Source organism: Galendromus occidentalis, unplaced genomic scaffold (genome assembly GCF_000255335.2).
Source record: "Galendromus occidentalis unplaced genomic scaffold, Mocc_1.1 scf7180000077471, whole genome shotgun sequence".
In the NCBI taxonomy this organism is placed as follows: domain Eukaryota; kingdom Metazoa; phylum Arthropoda; class Arachnida; order Mesostigmata; family Phytoseiidae; genus Galendromus; species Galendromus occidentalis.
The window spans coordinates 450,980-469,626 of NW_003805459.1; the positions used below are offsets into that span (position 1 = coordinate 450,980).

At 53.0% G+C, this 18,647-nt stretch overlaps 1 protein-coding gene across 1 annotated transcript in view; it reads right to left on the bottom strand.

The window, feature by feature from the left end:
- Positions 1-318: 318 nt before the first annotated feature.
- The window catches only part of cwo (transcription factor cwo), a 19,998-nt gene continuing 1,669 nt past the window's right edge, over positions 319-18,647 (bottom strand). The window contains exons 2-8 of the mRNA XM_018640035.2: positions 6,196-6,297; positions 2,850-2,937; positions 2,371-2,741; positions 2,032-2,232; positions 1,329-1,583; positions 1,098-1,238; positions 319-999 (exon numbers count right to left, since the gene is read on the bottom strand). Of these exons, the coding sequence (XP_018495551.2) occupies positions 319-999; positions 1,098-1,238; positions 1,329-1,583; positions 2,032-2,232; positions 2,371-2,741; positions 2,850-2,937; positions 6,196-6,297 (1,839 nt within the window). The remainder of the gene's footprint in view (positions 1,000-1,097; positions 1,239-1,328; positions 1,584-2,031; positions 2,233-2,370; positions 2,742-2,849; positions 2,938-6,195; positions 6,298-18,647) is intronic.

The following is an 18,647-nucleotide window of genomic DNA, read 5'->3' on the forward strand; positions in this document are numbered from 1 at the left end:
CTTCCTCCGCCAACTCAAGCCATGAATATTGTACATCAGATAATCGGTCGGATAACATGTAAATATCCAGTCTCCAAATAGCCATGCCCCTCCATCCCAGGATAATTATTAGAACGTGGTTTACCTACGTATATTTCATCTTGGTGTAATCACAGATCACTGAATCAAAAACAATTCGTCTCGTCTTGAAAGCTGCCGGATTCGAAGGAAGTCCACCACACGCGCGTTGACCGATCATCATTGACGGCAAAATGATCTTCTCGATTGGGGGGGCTCCTAAAATTCTTCGGGGAGTTCTTCCCCCAGGAAGATTTCATCTCAAAGCCTTCCTTCAGGTAGCAGAAGACGGAGTCGAGGGTCCGGTCCCCTAACATACATCCAAGGTGAAGAATGCGAGACGGGCGCACTCACGTGCAATTGCTGTTGCACATGCTGTGACTGCCGTTCTTGCTGTTGTTGCTGCTGCTGCTGCTGTTGTTGTTGTTCACTGTACACGTTCGAGACGCCGAATTTGACCGATATGCTCACTGGATGAAGGACGGGTAGCTTTGAGTCGTCCACCGATGTTGACTGAATGAAAGGCATGATGAGCGAAGTGTCCATGGTCAGAGGAATGTAGTACGAGCCTTCGGGGTGCAGCGCGAATATGGGCACGCTGGACGGCAGCACGCTCTGCCGTGCCTGCAGTGGCGGGCTAACTTGCGAGTGTAGTAGGACGGGGTTCACGGCATCGGCACTACCGCTGCTGTAACCGGAGGAACTGCCGCTCGACCGGGGAAGGCTCGGCAAACCGTTGCTGGCAGGCGGGCTCCCCGCGCTGCTGCTGGAATCCATTTGATTCGGTTCCCATTTCACCTGAGCTTGACGGTTGTGCGCGTTCATGGATAGATCTTTAGCGCAGGAAGCTGCTTCGGGGTCGCTTTCGCCGATGGGAGGCGCCGAAACCGTGTTACGGGAGAACGAGGCAGGACTGTGCGGACTCGCCACCGGGCCTTGCACCTGCGAATGGGAAAGACAATGATCAGACGTCGAATCTCGGTGGCATTCGGATCGGCCAGGGGACTGTCGACTTTTTTCTTCTAGGCAAATCAACGAACCTGAGAATGTGAGTAACGACGTTCTTCGTGCCCAGTCAAACCCTTCGAGTCATCGCCGTCGACGCTCTCCGTCGGTGACGAAGTGAACAAACGAAGGTTCGACTGGAATCTTTCTTTGATGTTCTTTTTGAAGTGATAAACCTGTTCGGAGACGTCGGGGTTACAAGGTCTGTTCATCCATGGATGCGGCATCGGATCCAGTGGAATTCCCGCCATGGGAGATTCCCATACCTCTTCATTGGGATTAGGAGTCAAGTTCGGAGTTTTCGACGGAGACACGTCGCCGCAGGATAAAGCGTTCGCTGTTGACATGTTGGTGTCAGTGTTGCTCCTTTTTCGCATATTAGGCTCGAAACAAGATGCTGTCTGCAGCATCTCGCGAAGTTGACTCGCAGACTCCTCGACGACTCCCAGAGGACTGCCGGTTGCATCAGAGAGAGCAGTCTTCCGTTCGACTGAGGCAGACCGGCTCTCTTGTTTCGGGACCTGAGAGCAAAAACGCGTGCAATGAGCGGTCGGGAGATCGATTCTCTTGCGGCTTCCGATTTCGAATTTCATCTCCGTCCTAGATGCAATATGAAATCATTTCGAGATGGCTCTCCGTCTCAGTCGAAATCGAACGACGAAGCGAGTGCACGTAGGGGTCTCATTCAGCTGCGGAATCCGCTTCAGCTAAGTCACGCGATTCCGCAAAGGGAAGAGCTCCTGGCCTAACGGCGGATCAATTCTTCTAGATTTCGGGATAGCCCCCCCACGCGCCCCTGCGTTCGAGCGCTGACACACTCATACGGTCGTTTTCTATTACTTTTACGTGAACTCGCTAAGGTATCCTTGCCGCGACCGATATTCTTTTTGAATGTGAATTTCGGCAGCAGCGGCGTTTATTCTGGGCATCGTTACGTTGGCGTGGAAAGTTCGCGGTGTCCATGCTTACCATGAGATGATGGAGTTGAGATTTCTCATGGGGTCCTTGATGGAGAAGGCCGCCGCGGGGCGCGAAAGTTCCTCCTGCGCGTCTCGTGAAAGCCGATTCGGAAGGTTCGCTCTCTAGAGACCTCACATCATCGCTTGAGAGCCGCGTCGTCGCAGCAGGGGACCCCATCACGTTCACCACACCGCTCGACGGTGGATGAATCTGCTGGGGAAAGGACGAATTTTTCAAATTGTCGCCTGTATGCGTCCCGCGCAGGACCCGCTTTCGCGACTCGTTCTGGTTGATGCTAGAGAGTAGTTGGTACTCGCGAATCGACGAGAGAGATTCTTGATTACCCACCTGTATCGGGATCGCTGGGACCTGTTGTGGGGTTTGCTGTATGATCTGTGTCGCAGGTGTCGTCGCGCCACTGCTGCTGCTGCTGCTGTTGCCATTGCTAGCGGTCGATGAGCTCGCTACCGGGGAAGTTCTCGTCGACTGCCCGGGCCCGCTACCGACCGCGCCAGGAACTTGATAGCAGATGTTATGACCCTGCAGCTTATCGAGATGCTTCTTCAGGTGGGTCATGAGGCGAATGCAGAACTCGTCGTTCGCGTACCTGCCCTCGATGTCGACCAAGAATCTGACGCACTCGGACATGCACTCCTGGAAGCCGAGACGGTACTGATGTCGATGGTCCGTGTCGATTCGCTGCGCAACCTCACACGTTGCTGTGAATGGAAGCAGAGATCAGTTTTGTGGAGATCATTCCCGTCGGAAGGCTCTGATCACTCATGGTGAGCAGTGTCGAAACGACTCGCGAAACCCCCTTGACTCACCCGGGTCGTTACAGGCGTGTGACTGGAGATGCTTCAGATGCTTGATAGCCATTTCGATGATCTCGGTCTTTTCGACGCGACCTCTCCCCTGTGAAGGAACAAAGATTCCATGATCCCAACATCCATTGAGGAGGAGGAAAAAATCGAAAGTTCTCAGCCAGGGGCTATCTTCCCTCCGAGTTCATCCCATCGTTCAGTTTCCCCATCTCGGGTTTCCCTGATCACGTGACGGTCGATCTCGTCGGGCCGCGGGAAAGATCTGCTCGTCCTCCTCGATCTATTTGAGCCCTCTTACCGGCAGACGGACCGCCTCGAGCGATCGTAGGGAGAAGAGGCGCAACAATCCTCAAGCAAAGGTCGCGCATTCCGTCCGGGCATGGGAGTCTATGATATTTCCCGGCTTGACCGAGCATTCGCGGATTATTGCTTCATGGACAGATTACTGAGCTAATTCCAGAAGATACTCATTCGCCGCGAACTTCAAGACAGGTGAAATTTCCCCGGTCGCCCATCGGTGGCGCTGGCACTGCTCTGCACGTCATTCTTTATCAAGGCCGCGCGCTGCTGGTGTGTTCGTCCGTCCGTCCGTCCGTCCGTCGTTCTATACGTCAGTCCGTCTTTCCATGAGGCCATTTTTGTCTCATACATAGGTAGTCAAAGACCTCCCATATACGCTGTCGCCGGGTGAATGAATTCGCCCCTTCGTATCACACGTCTGCCGCAGCGCTCGTAGGCCCTGCCTCGGACCGTCGAATCGCGGGACCGGATTTCGTTGTTCGCATGAATTCGGCCTCGTGATCTAGGAGCCTGTTCTCGAGCTATCGATCCCATTCTCACTGAAGACCCTGGGTTTCCATTCCGCGTTGAATCTTGGAAATTCATTTGATCGTGATCGATGTTCGTTACACAGGAGCGAGTGGAGATGCTCACGAGACTCCACTAAAAATTCGACTGGGATTTTCGCTTTCGAACCTTTACGAATTTCAGTCGAATGGCGACGCAACGTGCTGTGAGTTGACGTCGGTCGTCGACGGCTCCTCACTCTAATCTGACTGACTGATGCGACGGCTACTGCTGTTACTACGCGCCCGTAGGTTTCGGCTAAAAATAGCGGAAGATGCTCGGCGTCTATACTGCTACCGCTAGTGGTCTAGAGAATGGCGAGATTTCGGAGTTGAAAGCCATATGTTCTCAATCTGATTGCGGAGGAGATCGTCAAATGAATCAAAGCTCGAGAGAATTGAGACAATTCTCTGAATCATGAGTTTTCTTTCCCGGAAACCACTTCACTGACCAACCCATCTCTCGAGGCGAAGTGAAGTCGTCCGTGATCGCCCTCGGTCCAGAAGAGCATCTGACCGCGAGTGCTATATATTCATGCCGGTGAGAATTCAGCAGAGAAAATAACTGACTGAAATGCAAGCGGACCTACTTCCGTAGTGCTCATGGCGGCCGCTGCGACCCTGTTGCTAAGCACTTCCGTCGGCAGGCTGCGTGTGCACTGTTTCAAAGTGCATCGCCGTAACGTCATTCAATACGGCCGGGCATGGAGATTCTTGGAGAAGAATGCAAACTGTACTCATGAGCGCTACGGGATATATTCGCCCATGAACTCTCGAGAGGGCGAGTTCCGAAAGTTTATCACTAACGGATATCGCGAGTCGATCACGGAGTCCGTGTGAAGCGGAACTCCCCTTCGCGCGAAAAATGAGCTCATCCTCGTGAGTTCGAATTCAGGGAAGCGAATGGCGCAGAAAAACTTTTGGACCATAATGCGCGGAAGTCCTCCATCAATGCTCGCGCCTCCACCGCTGACTGAATCGAGTCATTGTGGGCGGTTTGTCTTCCGTCTGCGGTGGAGTTCTGATTTTTCACGTCCTCCTGACGGCTTTCGAGTACTTCTTGCGTTTGATGGTTCGAAGTAAGCCACTCGAGAAGCGCTCGAGAAGGAGGATGTATGTGAGATAATGGAGGTGAGTAGTCGGTCTCATTCGTTCGTCTTATTCTGAACGGGCGGATCACGTGTTGAAAGAACACGAGGGCCACCGCCGGGAACAGCTCCGAGGGCGGCTCAGATCGGATGAATATTTTCTCCTTGGAATCGATCCGTAAAAGCGTCACGCATGCGGCCGAGTATTCGAGTCGAACAGAACAGTCCGGAGCGCAATATCCGATCGACTTGCAGTCCGTTCGCAGAACCGAAACCTATTTAAATACCTAGGACACTGTCGATCATATGAGCATCTCTGTTCGGGACGGATCAAGATACTCTTAATTAAGATCAGAGGGATCTCATTTAGACAGCTAAGGCTCATATCTACACCTAATAGGATGCTTCCGTTGGCAGAGCTCGCGTCAAGTCATCGAGCGACCACGTGAGGACACGGCGATAATAATGAGCAGAACCCTCTATGGGTGCCTTCGAGCTGTCCGCTCCTGGTCAGATAGAGATCCGGTGATTGTTTCCCTCTGTCAGACTGCTTGACACAGCTCGACGCAGCGGAACGTCGCGCTCAGTGACCACCGCCGTGAACAAGTCTCGTATTAACAAAGGGTGAGGGATTCTGACGTCATTCGAGTTCAGCTGCAGCTAGCGGGAGCTACACACCAAGATGGCCGATGGAACTCAGTGCCAGCGGGGTTCCAGCTCCCGCTCGCTCGCCTGCCCTCCCTCTGGCCTCATCCGATCCGTAGCTATATTTGGCATCGAGCGCACTTCAGACTCCGTGAAAAAGAAGCCCTGCAGGAAAATATGAACAAGCTTTGCTCGTCGTATCGAACGAATCACGCTCCAACAGTCTCCGCCAGGGAGGCGTCCCTGAACGGATTCCGAGATGACACTTGATTCGTTTTGCGTCTTGATCGGAATGCCGCGCGAGTGCATTCCTATCCACCGGTAGATCTATGACTCAATCAATTCACGACCAGTGGACTTGATCCTCGCGATTTGCAGCGAGCGGACGGGTGTGGAACGAACGTGTCCGGCAGAGTCGATTATGATGTCTGACGATGAGCTTGCAACTTGACAACGACATCACGCGTATGCAACTCTTTGAGAACGGACCTAATCTAGGGCTCCAGGGGGCGGGGAGATCGGAGATTTATTCGAGGGTATACCCGGATATGGTTTTACAGTGCCCGAGGTGGTCAGCAACAGGTGATTACTCATGTGACGACGATTGACAACTGGACCTGCGATCAGAGACCGGATCGAGACTCGAGACTCGGGTTGATAGGTTGCTTAATTAGTCCATTCGTTCCCGTGGTAGCGGGTCAATCAGCACTGAACGATGGAGCGCCGCTCGGGTGGAGAGTGCGAAGAAAACGGAAACGGCATACTCACGACTTTCTTCAAATAAATAGCTGGGATAAGTCTGGAGAGGTCTGCCAGGCAGTTGTTCATGCGATCCCGTCTCCGCTTCTCTATGATTCTGTGCGACATTGGATCCTGCAAGAAGATGGAATATTAATCAACATACGGAGCATGAAAGGACATCGAATCTATTCGTGAGATCTCCATTCGGTGGTAATGAGTCGAGAGCCTTTTCCCGTCTTGTTTTTACCTCGAACCTCGGTTGCCATGGCTCTCATGCTCTCGTCGTTTCCAAGGCTCGGCTATCTTTGAATAATAATTCCCGTTTGGAATCAACCTCTGATTGAGGCGCACCACAAGTTCGGTACAAAGGTAACTCCGCGTACCTCACCAGATTCTTTCGCTAGACGTGCGTCAGGCTACTCATGATCGGCCGCCCGTGAAACGTCCCTCTTCTCCCAAGCCGTACCAGCAAACCTAGACCTTGATCGGTATGGGTACCTATACCGTCACAAAGATAACGAATACTTGGCATTTTTCCCTTATTCGATGAACTTGCTGTGAGAGCCATGCACTCAACCCCCAAATCTGAGCGTACATCCAAGACCGTCCGACTTGAATACGCTCTGTTAGCCCAGCCAGAACTAGATCCGCCGCGCTTTCTGCGGACCAAATGAATGTAATACACGTGAGAGAGTGGCTCTTTCTGAAACGCAGTGAAAGGTTCCTCGGAGAAGTCTTGATTCGAATTACCGCTCTACGACGACGCTCCCTGGGGGAACTCTCCCCTCAAGTCTCGGATTCCTGCCTGATGATGGCAACGGCTCTGAGCTCGAATTCCATCGAGCCTGGGTTGTTGCACATCGTGAGATGCGTGCCGCATGTTCTTGTGGGGATCCTGAGATTCGGCGAAAGTGGTAGGTAGTAGGTATCGAGGAGGAACGTCTCTGACGCTACCCATCCGTTTGATATAAGACCAGAGACCGACAGACCGATTTCCGAGTAGGAGAATTCCACCGTTGAGCTCTGAGAGCATACGTTGCAGCTCCCCGGAGTCGGGGATTCGAAACCGAGTTCATTGGGTCACGATGCTGCGAGCTTCCCCGTGAATAAATCTCTCGCCTCCGGCAGAGATTCTCAAAGACGGCGGGTTGGTCAGGTGTCGGTGAAGAGCGAAGCAAGACGGGCGAAAGTTCGGCAACCCGTTCGTGAATCGACATCCCGGTTCCTGTCCATTCGGCTTCTCTTTCCCCGCTCGGATGACATCAAGTCTGGCGATCGGCTTCTTAGCAGGCCTGTCTGCCCGCTCGCCGGATCGCCTGCCGCCCGGCTGGCAAGCTGTTGGTCCAACAGCTAAAATCTGCCGCCGCTGCTACCGTATTCGTCAACATGCTTGTTTTCTGTTCAACCCTTTGGCTACGAGGCCATCCCAGCGCAGAAGGCCTTTCGCCAAACCTGGCCTCGAAAGCTAAATACAACAGAAGTCTTGTTTGTCCGACTATCTATCTATCCTGTGGCAGAATGGCGAGACCTCGTTCGCTAGCCAGTCTTGAAACCGTCGAAAATAACAACAACAACAACATCGGCAGCAGCAGCAACGGGAACGAAAAAGCAAGCCCACCGAGGACGTCATCACTGAAGTTCACTCGGGAGCCACCTCGGCGTGAGAACGACACGTTCCGATGTCGATTAGGTGCGAATGGACTCCGGTTCCGGCGCATTCCCATCGGTGTCGCCGAGATCGTCTCCTTACGAATACATATGGGCTTCGATCGATGGTGCAAATAATTCCTCAGGCTCGTTTGTCGTAAAAGTTCTCGAATGTTTGCGTGTCGAATGGTCTGGACAAATCCCAAGGCGGACGTTCTTACACGTGACGACTCCGCTATCATGTGGTAGAGGCTCGAGAATATTTCCCGATCCGATGATCGTCGAACGATGCTCGACCGTTTCAGCGTGCTCACAGGCTTGCCGAAAGGAGGGAACTTTGGAAAAGATAATATATTTATAGCCGCTCTCGACGGAAGGCAGCTTCAGCAGGAAAAAACATTCTGTTGTTTTGATATCAGCAGTATCGGAGAACGTCTCTCATCGAGAGCGGCCACGTGCAGGAAGATAGCGTTAGATGACCTGGCTACGTGACGCTAGCTTGTTCTCAGTTTGACCACGGTGATACGATTCCTATTTACTATCGCAAACTAGGAGAACAGCTGACTCGGCAGAGCTCGACGACGACATTTACCGTGTAAACCGAGCTCGATATACGCCAGCGTGGAAGAGTGGCATCGACGCTTCCAGAAAACACTTTAAGAATAATTAATGGGAGGGAGAATGTGTTCAGCCCCTCCTCGGGCAGGTCCTGAGGAATCCTCCCCGGGAAATCGACCACCTCCTTTTTACTTTGGTGGAGCGTTCGGGCATTTAGGAAGGAAGACCCATTCACGTGGAAGTACCATCCTGGGAGCCGCGCACGCATTCGGCGCAAAAAATCTCCGCGGCGAGCAAAACCACAAGCATGAGTCCGGATTTATCCACTGAAATCCATTCCGGGCCACCTCCGGAGATCTCGCACTGAAACTTGAGACATCATCGAGATCCTGAGTGGAGAACGCAAGCGTTCTGAAGCTCGACACTGAATGGGAGACGTGTTTTTGTGACTGAAGATCGGTATCCGCCGTTTCCAGAGTCCACTTGAGGCTTTGCGGAGGAATCTCCTGCTGTTGCGTGAGCTCGGTCGACGTGCCGTGTCGGTGCCCATTCAAGGGTCCAATTACACACGAGCCGATGAGCGAAACTACTCTGTGAGGAATGCCTGTCTGATTTTTTTTGTGGCGTACCCTGAAAGCCCTGGATTCCTCAGAGGAGAATTTCTTCTAATTCTCATCGGTTGTACCATACCCGAGGAGAGCATATGCCCTAGGGAAAGAATTCCCGACATTGAAATGACCCCCGATCCCAGCAATCCGAGGAGTCGTTATCCACCCGAATTTTGAGGCTTCGCTGGCCCGCGCTCTCCGACGACGCCTATTGGTCTCTGTTTGACTCCTTGCTTGTTTGGAATGAGGAATTTTCGGAGCCGGGCTCGTATTCGGAGGCTGGCGACGAAAGAGGCCACCAATCTACGAATGAGCTCCGAAGGGATGCACGGATGCGACTAGAAGTTGAGGAACAGAAAAATATCTGATCCCGCTGACTGAGATGCTCCCGTGAATAGAGCGAATAGTCTCCTGCAGTCGGCAGACGCGCAGTCAAGCTGGCGAACGAACGGACGACCGGGCAAAGTATTCAGCCAGTTCGCCAGCTAGTTTTGTTGTTGCTGCCGCTGCTGTGCCGGCGCCGCCGTAGCTCGTGAATCGCTTCACATCCAAGGCCGCTCAACCCTTCCACGTGACTTCAAGACCATTCGATGCTGCTGCTGCTGCCACCGCCGCCGTCGTCGACGTTGTGATCGTCTGAGCCGCGTCCGCACTTGCGGCTGGTCCAACTGCAAACGAGCTTATTCCAGTCGCCAGGGGATCGTCAGTCTCGTTTTCGCTGTTTAGCCGTATCGGCGCAGAGTCAACTTTCGTCGATCACAAGTCCCGAGATTCGTGAAAGGTTCATCGTTATCGGTTCAATGAGATGGTCGTCAGCTGACTGGGACCGCGGAGCCACGAATTTATCAAGCTACACATGTTCCAGCCGGTTCGATATTCCTCATTCGAGAAATCGCGAGAACCACTATCAGGGGACGTGAATTCCAAATCGGATGTCCAGTCGAGTCTCGACTGATCGAGATCAATATCCTCGTCAGGGGCTCATCTCCGCAGAAAATCCGACAAAATCGTTGAAGCGAGTATCTGAAAGCGTTCCGCTCGTGAACTAGAAGCATTGATCGAATATTAAGGCTGTCGAGCACGTGCAGCCTATGCGCGTTGAGAACAACCCTTTTACGAAAGTACACGATATGTTTGCGCGACGTGACACCTGGTGACGGACACACGGCTTCCCAAGGCCGGCTCGAACAGAGCTTTCCCAGATATAGTCGCCGCCACGCACAACTCAGCTCCGATTGATTCCGGAGCGATGCCGTCTTGGGTGTTTTTCTCGGTACGATTTCTTAACTACTGGAAATCAGGAATTAAATTTAATTTTCCGTAGCGCGTAAAGCGCCGAACGCTGCCCGTGCAGGGTCCGAACTTGAGCATCGTGGCATCTGATTCGAAAGGGACCGAGTGACGTCAGGTCCAGAAGAAGAAAGTCTTGGCTGCCGAACGACGACGACGCGCCGTCGTCAGTACTAAACCCTTTCGTCCGTCGGCAGGAAAGAATTGAGGTCCAACAGATGAATTTCGGGCTGGCACAACCGCCAGGAATACGTGAGCGAGCCGGGCAGCTAGCGAACATTCATCCCGAATACGTATCCAAGGCCGTGCTCCCCCTCTGCCGAGAAGAATAGCGTCTACGGATCGTTCGACATTTCTCGGTCTCGTCCGGTCAGGATTAAGACGAATGCTCATCGATCGCGACCGGAACAGCTGATGATTATTCACAGCGAACAATTGGGTCTCGACAGGTTCTCCGGTGCTTCTTCGAGAGTCGCGAGGGCGTGCCGAAAAACCGGAGCACTCTTCGCGCTGAGCATCGGAGGTTGGTAAGGGACCGAGGCGACATGAGAGACTCTGAACGAATCGTTCGCATCTGCTCCTCAAGCAGAGCACCAGGCCCAGAACAAGGACCTCGGCCGACGCCGTCAGCGAAGTAGCCGATAAGAATCTTCGTGTTTGGACGACAACCCCTTCATGGGTAATTTGTTTTCAGTCTGACCGCCGCAGCAGCCCGCTGTCTGCTTCGTTCAACGGACGTCTCGCGTCGCTCGGCTAGACGCCGTCGAGACGTTGTTGCTCGTAAGGAGCAATGCCACCAGACAGTGTTGATCGACACCGTGCCGGTTCTCGAGCGGTTCTGTGATCGTGGCTGCAAGTCCGCTTCATTTCCCCGACGAGCTGGGCATTTCGAAATTCTGCGCTTGGCTGGGAACACAGAAGCATCCGTCAGGCGAATGCGCAGCTTGTGAGTACGAAGTCTCCGGAGTTCCGTCTACTGGTGTCGAGCGAACGGCGAAGCGACGGTGCTCACTGCAGAGCATTGAGCCACGGGATCGACGTCACGTGTCGCCTCGCTTCGAAAGCGCCGATCGCCAGCTTGCCTTTGCGGCTCCGCCGTTTCACGGATGAACTTTCACAGGGCGAATTCGACGGTGCCGATGTTGTCGAGCTCTATTTCATGGATATGAAATCGTTTTTTTTTCGTATTCCAGCTACTATTCGATTCCATTCGATTTTTTCAGTTCAACTCCTGATCCTCTCTCCCGAAAAATTATCCGAGGCCCATAATTCCCAGAGATTTTGCTATCGCTCTGGAGTCACGAATTCCGAGAGAGTTCCATCGAAACTCTGTCGTAATTCGATGTTGCCGCACCGCACGATTTTCCCTCGGACCAGCGTTGAGCAGACTCCAGAGCGTGTCGACATATGATTCAGCGGGAAGACACAATCCAAACACATCAGGCTCAGTCCGACTTCCTCTGACCTCCGAACACGTCCGTAATTGCTTGCGTGCGACTAAGAATCGTTGCACTCATTCGCAGGACTCAGTGAGCTCGTCGACGTCAGTAATGGACGTATTCGGAGACGTGAAGGCAGTAGTTCAGTTAGCGGTGCAGGTATCCGCGCACGTAGGCCGAGGTGCACAATCACGTTTTCATGCGACTCGCCGTGGGGTTTCGCCAATCAGATGGGAGGAATGCGCGACCTCTCGAATCGTCAAGCTTATCTATAGATTCCCCCTCCGAGAATATTCAAAACATACCCGCGATCGCTTTTTGCTCTATTCCGAACTCAGAAAATATGGTCGATCGATCTGACCGGGAGGCGTCGAGGGTGATCCAAGTCGGGACCGAAATATCGATCGTGTACCTAACGGGGACTTCGAAGTGCGAGACGTCGCAAATAACGAGTCTTCGAGTTTTCCCGAGTCAGCCAGCCTCGTCCGGACCTTTTGGGAACCGAAAAGTGGCTCCCGCGCAGCTAGGCTTGTCCTCATTCGAGAGCATCCGACGATTGTTCGACTTCGCTAGCTAAGAGACCTCCTGTATTTGAATGGCTTCCCCCTTGACATCTCGAGTTTCTCGGGGACTATTTCTCGCACAATATAAACACAAGCTCGATAGTGAACAAGTTGACCATGCTCGCGCCGAATCATGATTTTTCGTAACCACGCTTCTCCCGCTGTCCTAAAACCGTCCGAGCAAAATGCAGTGTAACTCGGTGAGATAGCGAACTTCCGGCGATATACCGATCTCGATCCTTGAAGAGCGGCGTCAATCAAGGTACTGGAGAGATCTTGGGAAAGATCGCTCGGTCTGGAAGAGCTTCGGCTGTGGCTATTATGCTGACTTCACGGGGACTTCCGGCTGGCGTTGAAGTCCTTTAAGCATACGGGTCGAGGGACACACCACGTGGTCGCGTGAGCAACTGGAGCGCTCGCAGGAGGAGCGTCATCTCCGGGAATAATGGTACTGATTAAATCTACCGCGTTCATGGAGATTTCCAAAAATACGACAAGAATGTCATTGCGACATCTCTCAAATCCTCGCTTTCATCCATCGCAACCGATCATTATTATCGCGAGAAGTGAGAATCCTCACGAGTGAGCGAGCTCCCTCGCCGTCTGTCTGCATAAGCTCTTCCTGAACATGGTTTCGATTCGTTTCCCTCCCCTGACGACTATATACCATCTGATTATTATCTACCAGCGACTCCACAGCGACGCGGAGCATCGTTCAGCCGATTTTCTCCGAATCGCCTCACCGTCAAGCATACTTCTCCCAGACCGAAAAACGTCCGTCCCAGGCCGACGCTCGTCCCCCATCGTTCCTTGGCGCTAATTCCCATGTGTTCCATTGAGGACGAGGAACGATATGCGTGCTCGTGAATCATCAGCATGATAACTACCCTCGCAGCTGATCAGCCGGTCCTCACCATCGTGTCACGGAAAGGGGGAAGAGACCCCCGCCAGTCCTTGCGCTGAGCGATTTTTCACATCGGGCGTGAGTCCAACGATGGAGACTTCTTCCCCCTCGCATTTGATGCTAGCAATCCCGTCATCCGCGTCGAGGGGGAGGGGAGGAGGGGTGGAAAAAATTTCCCCGGTTCATGCGCTTCATTTGCTCCTCCGCTTCTGAAGACGTGCGTGCCTCTTGAGCGTTGCGTTGCGCCGCGCCGTCTCGATGCAGTCAGAGATGTGAGGGAAGCCGCATCTCTCAACCCACGAGCGAGAATCACCTCATCTTCCGTCGGGGGCTTTCTCCCATATCTCCATCCCGTTCGATTTCCTCCAGCTTCCTCCGGTACTTCCGAAACTCTGTTCGGCGTCTCGAATTACCACGAACTCCGATTTCAATGACCGAGAATCGAGACCACGCCACGTGCGAACCTTGAGAACGGGTCGAGCGAGTTGCCTTGTACATAAATATAATGCGGTGCCCGAATCCATCGCCTGGAAGCCTCTGCGCCCTCTGTCGACTCATTCACTCCTCTCAGATTCCTCCAATAATCTCAATCGCTCCAGCCGTTCCCACGGCGAGTGCCAGAAGACGGGCTTGCGGTCTATTTCCATGCCTAGTAACAAGTGAAGAGCCAAACAAGACATCGCTTACGGCACGTGCGTTGCTGACTCCTAAGCGATTAGACCTCGACGGGGGAACTTCCGGGTGGGTGGCGGCGACGGCATCGCGGCGTCGGCCCTCCTCCTCCGGCAACAACGAGGCCACCATACCGAAACTAGGCTTCACTTCCTGCTCTACGTGTGTCCGCGATAGTGTGCACTCTATCAGCACGTTGTGCGTCGTCGACACCCTTGTCAAGTGCCATGGCTCTCACGCTCGTTTTAGCTCGGACTCAAGAAGGGGAAAATGCCTCCGATCGAGAAGTAATACCCGATCTAGATCGGGAATGGGAAACGGGCGTCGACGCTCCCGGAGAATTTTCTCTAACGAGCAGATGGGGCGAGCGATTTCCCGAGCGCTCTGTCAATCATTCCATGGACGAGCCTTTCTCGATCTCGTGGCTTTCGCGGTGCTATCGAGAGAGGTAATCTTTCGAATACTCCCTTGACGTCACATGTTTTCGAGCTACCACCACCGACAACGGCCGCCGCAGCAGCAGCAGCAGCAACCCTTTCTATGGATAACGATGTCGGCCGAATTAGTCTACGGTCAGCCAAACAGACGGTCGACCTGGCAGTTTCCAAGTATAGGAGGACTCTGGAGCGGCTTGGGAGCCATTAGGAAACGAACTATGACCCTCGGATTCCGCGGTGTTTCCGCTTGAGCACGACTTCCAGACTGAGCAAGGGAATAACAAAGCTCTCTCTAAAACTCGACGGATTCTTCGCTCGATTCTGAAGTTGAGCAGAATTGATTCTATTTAATTGCATTTCCTTAGGATTCCGCGGGCCGCATGGATCTATATCTCTTCCATGTGTCGGGCGTGGTTCCCAGAATCACAACCTGCTTGATTTCTTGCTTTTTAATTTTGCTTGAAAAATCAGAGAAAGAATGCGGGGACGCTCTGAATTCTCCGGAAAGGATATATCCTCGCTTCGGCCGGAACGACAGCTTGTCTGCTCGCTCAACACTTTGACGACGATGATTCGTGCCACGTGGGACGGAGATTTCTTTGTTCTCGTGACTTGAGTCAAGATTAATGAAACTAGTCGACCGATGGAGCCTGTCTCAGTCAGCAGCTGAGCTCGTCTGCGTGGCTTCTTCTTCTTCCAAAGACAGTCATTCACGGTTGCGATAGCGTGCAGATGATATTCGTGGCGGTGGATAATCGAATCGAGCTCAGGAGTTTAATCTTTCCTTGGGTATCTGAGTTTCTGCGTCCGTGACGTCCACGAAGCAGACCGCGCGTCGCTTCTCTGGTCGGTCATCCCCCATACTCACCTGTCTGTGGGTGAGAGGCAATGAGACGCGTTTCGAAATTGACAAATGCCCTTCTCGTGTTCCGCGAGTGTACCTGGGTACGACGGGCCTGTCTAAGTAAGCGGGGCTTTTCTTGGCATCGGTAGCACAAAGCAAAGAATGCAGGCTGGTGATAGGGAGACGTTTATGCAACTCGGAAGCAAAATAGCTCAACAAGTAGATATTACGGACATTGCGAGTCGGCTTTCGAGCGACTATCATCATGAGCTGCAGCAGACACGAGCCCGATGCGAGTTATCTAAGGACGTTTGACGGGGACACGTGTGTCCTTTGATGCGAGGCTGCTTGTGATTGCACTCGGGAGCGAGGAATTCGCTCCGAGCTAACACCAGAGGCCCCAGGCAGAGATTTCCACATATGTCGCATATGCGTAGATTCTTACCGTCGCTTCGTATGGAAGCGAGTCGCCCTTGCCGTGCCTGGCAAAAAAATGAAGACCACCATCATCTGTCTGTTTGTCTCCATCGCCGCCGCCGCCGTCATCAGCAGTAGCCCTGTTGCTGTTGTTGTCGACGACGTCGTCATCTTCCCTCACAATGGGGTCATTTCTCTCGATGCTGGCCTCGGCTCGAAGCATCTTCTGACTTGTATGGAAATCTCCTTGACGACAGATTCTCGAAGCGAGGAACCTGATCTTGAACTAGATTCTATTTCCATTCTCCACGGAAAGGCTCTCAGAGCTAAACATCTGATTCTATTCCGCCAACGCGAAACGGTGACGCTTGAGCTGCCGCGCCGTCATTTTCCTGTCGAATCGGGTATTCCTTCCCGAGACGCGAGAAAAAACACCTCGGAACGAGTGGTTCGATGCTCAATGTCCTGTCGGATTCCCTCTAGTGTTTCAAAATATGGATCTCCAGAATCAATATGATTCCGCGGGAGTCGATTTCCTAATTCAGTGCTCGAGATGCATGAACTCCACGGAATACGAGTCTATCGTGCGTAGAGTGGATGACAGAACTTGAGCTACGCGTCACGATTATCAGTGCCGATAATTATACGGGGAAGGATCGCTCCCTCGACATCCCGATGGGGTCGCCGTGGTCCGACCGACTCAGAATTTGATTCCGGAGATCCGAATAGCCGCAACTTCTGATATAGCGCAGCGATCATATGGAGCTCAATCAATGCTGTTGAGTAACCTGCTCGAAAACACGTTCGACGCAAAATTCCGAACCGACTCGAGAGAATCTTACTCCGCTGCGGCATGAATATTCGTGCCCAGGTGGGGCCCGCGCGAGCTCGCCGTCGATCTAGGTTATGGCACGAGCTGAGTAGACGAGTCGGAGTTTCCACAACACGGAAAATTCTAGGCCACGATTATTCTTAAGGCGCGTGCCGGACCTGATGTGCCTAATGGTGATTCAAAGTATGTAGTCCGAGCTAGGCAAGCTTACACGTGCCCGGAACGAGCGCGGAATATGTACATTGAAGGCTAAGGGGTCACACGTAGGCTGAGCTTATTTACGCCCGAGGATTTTCGCTCCTTCTTCCAGCAAACAGCATCCGTCCTCTTCCACTATCGACAGGAAAATCTCTTTCGGTCGAGATGCGTTCAGCGTGTCTCATTGGGGTCGGACACGCGAACGCACGAGAAGCCGAAGGATGCGCACGTATATTTAGCCGAAGTCTCGAGCGGAGATTCCGAAAATATTCCCTTTTGAACTATTTTCAGCGCACCTCATTCCGAGCTCCTCCCATCTCCCAGAAACGACTGTCCAGGCCGAAGATTCATTCCGGAGCGAGAGCTTCGAGCGACACTGTCGAAGGTACGCCTCATCTCAGGGACGTCTGTTTCGCCGGAGTTTTCTGTTCTATGTATTTCGCTCTCTAGGAGCAATCATGAGAGCCGCTCAAGCCGTGTTGTTTCCGGAACTGATCCGACGAAACGGCGTCCATTCCCCGATCAGGTGACCGAGGGGGTCGCGAATTCTCCCGCGCTCCTTCCTGACCGGACTCAGCTCGAAGTTCAAACCTATCTCCCCTGTCACGATCCAGCAATTCGGGAACGTCGTGCCGGAATATTCACAACATTCAAGCATTTGCTGCTAAGTCCGCCCTTATTCTATAACGCCCTTAGTCGATTGATTTACGCCAAATGGCGGGTAAATAAAGTATTATATTCGATAATTGCACGTATCGCGATCTCCAGTTTGTTTTTCCAGTCCATGAGCTTGACCTTTCGATCACGATCAGATCTCCACGCGGGCGATACTGGTTCGCCGATGTATGTATAATGGATCACGTGTCGTCCCCGACCGATGATCGACCAGCTCCGATTACCCAAGTAACAAAATCATGTTCACCCCTCCTGGATTGCGGTGGCTGTAGCCTGCCACCGATTCCCAGCCAGTAGGTGCGAAGGCAAGAAGCACGCGCCGCTCGTTGCTATGTGGCGTGAGGATTCGCTCTTTCAAGACGCTTAATAATGCAATCATGCCACAGATGAAGGAGTAAACTGGCTTCCGTCATCTAGTGAGCCCCAAGAGCACTTTCCCTGTCTAGCTGAAAATCACTTCCATGTAAACAGAACGAAGGTCGTTTCGGGGCCTTGCTGAATAGCAGTCAAGAGCTCACACCGCATTGCTCGTTCGGACGGACGGCGAGAAAAACAACGAGGCTCCGCGCGCATGTATTGAATAATGGCGTTGTCCGAAGGACCTCGCTCCCACCAACGACGTCGTTGGCCACTGAACGTGATCCGAGAAATGGTCATCTGGTTTTCGCAAGCATCGACGACCGCCACACGGTCCGCGCCGCGGTCTGGGCCGCGTATTTCGTTCGGGAATGTCGTCGTGCTTCCTCGCCGAGGGCGGTGGAACACTCTCAACGAGCGCATCGAACGACAGGATAGACCTCACCTGCTTGCGGAATCTCTGCTGAGTTGATATGGCATTGACGGCAATTTGACAATACATCGAACGCGAACATGAAAGTTCAGCGCTCCTCGAATAAGCGGAGATCGCTCCAACGAAGTTCCGGTAACGAATGACAACTCGACGACCACCGAGCACGAGCCTATCCTGGAGGCCGATTGGCTGACTCACTAACTTGCTGTCAGTCCGTTAGCCAGTCAGCCGGCCTGCCGGCCGGCCAGCCTGCCTGCCAGCCGACCTGCCTTCCTCGGAGCGAACGAATCTAACGCACGTTGCATTCCGCACTCTGCAAATCAAGCCCGAGATCCGTTACGTCACGAGCTCATCAAGCCAGCCGGTTGCTGAGAGCAGGTCCCGGGCAGGGCTCACGTTGCAAACTCTGATGTGTGCCTGTCTGAGCGTTGTCAGAATGACTTTAGCAATAGGCTTCGTAACATAATAGGCCGAACATTTCGCTAGAAGGATGAGCTCGTCGATACCCACGGCACCGAAAACAGGCTCCGGCGTCGCGTGATGAGTCCCTCAGAACGTAAACGTAACGCTCACGTTTATCGTTTATCCATTTATTTATTCATTCATTT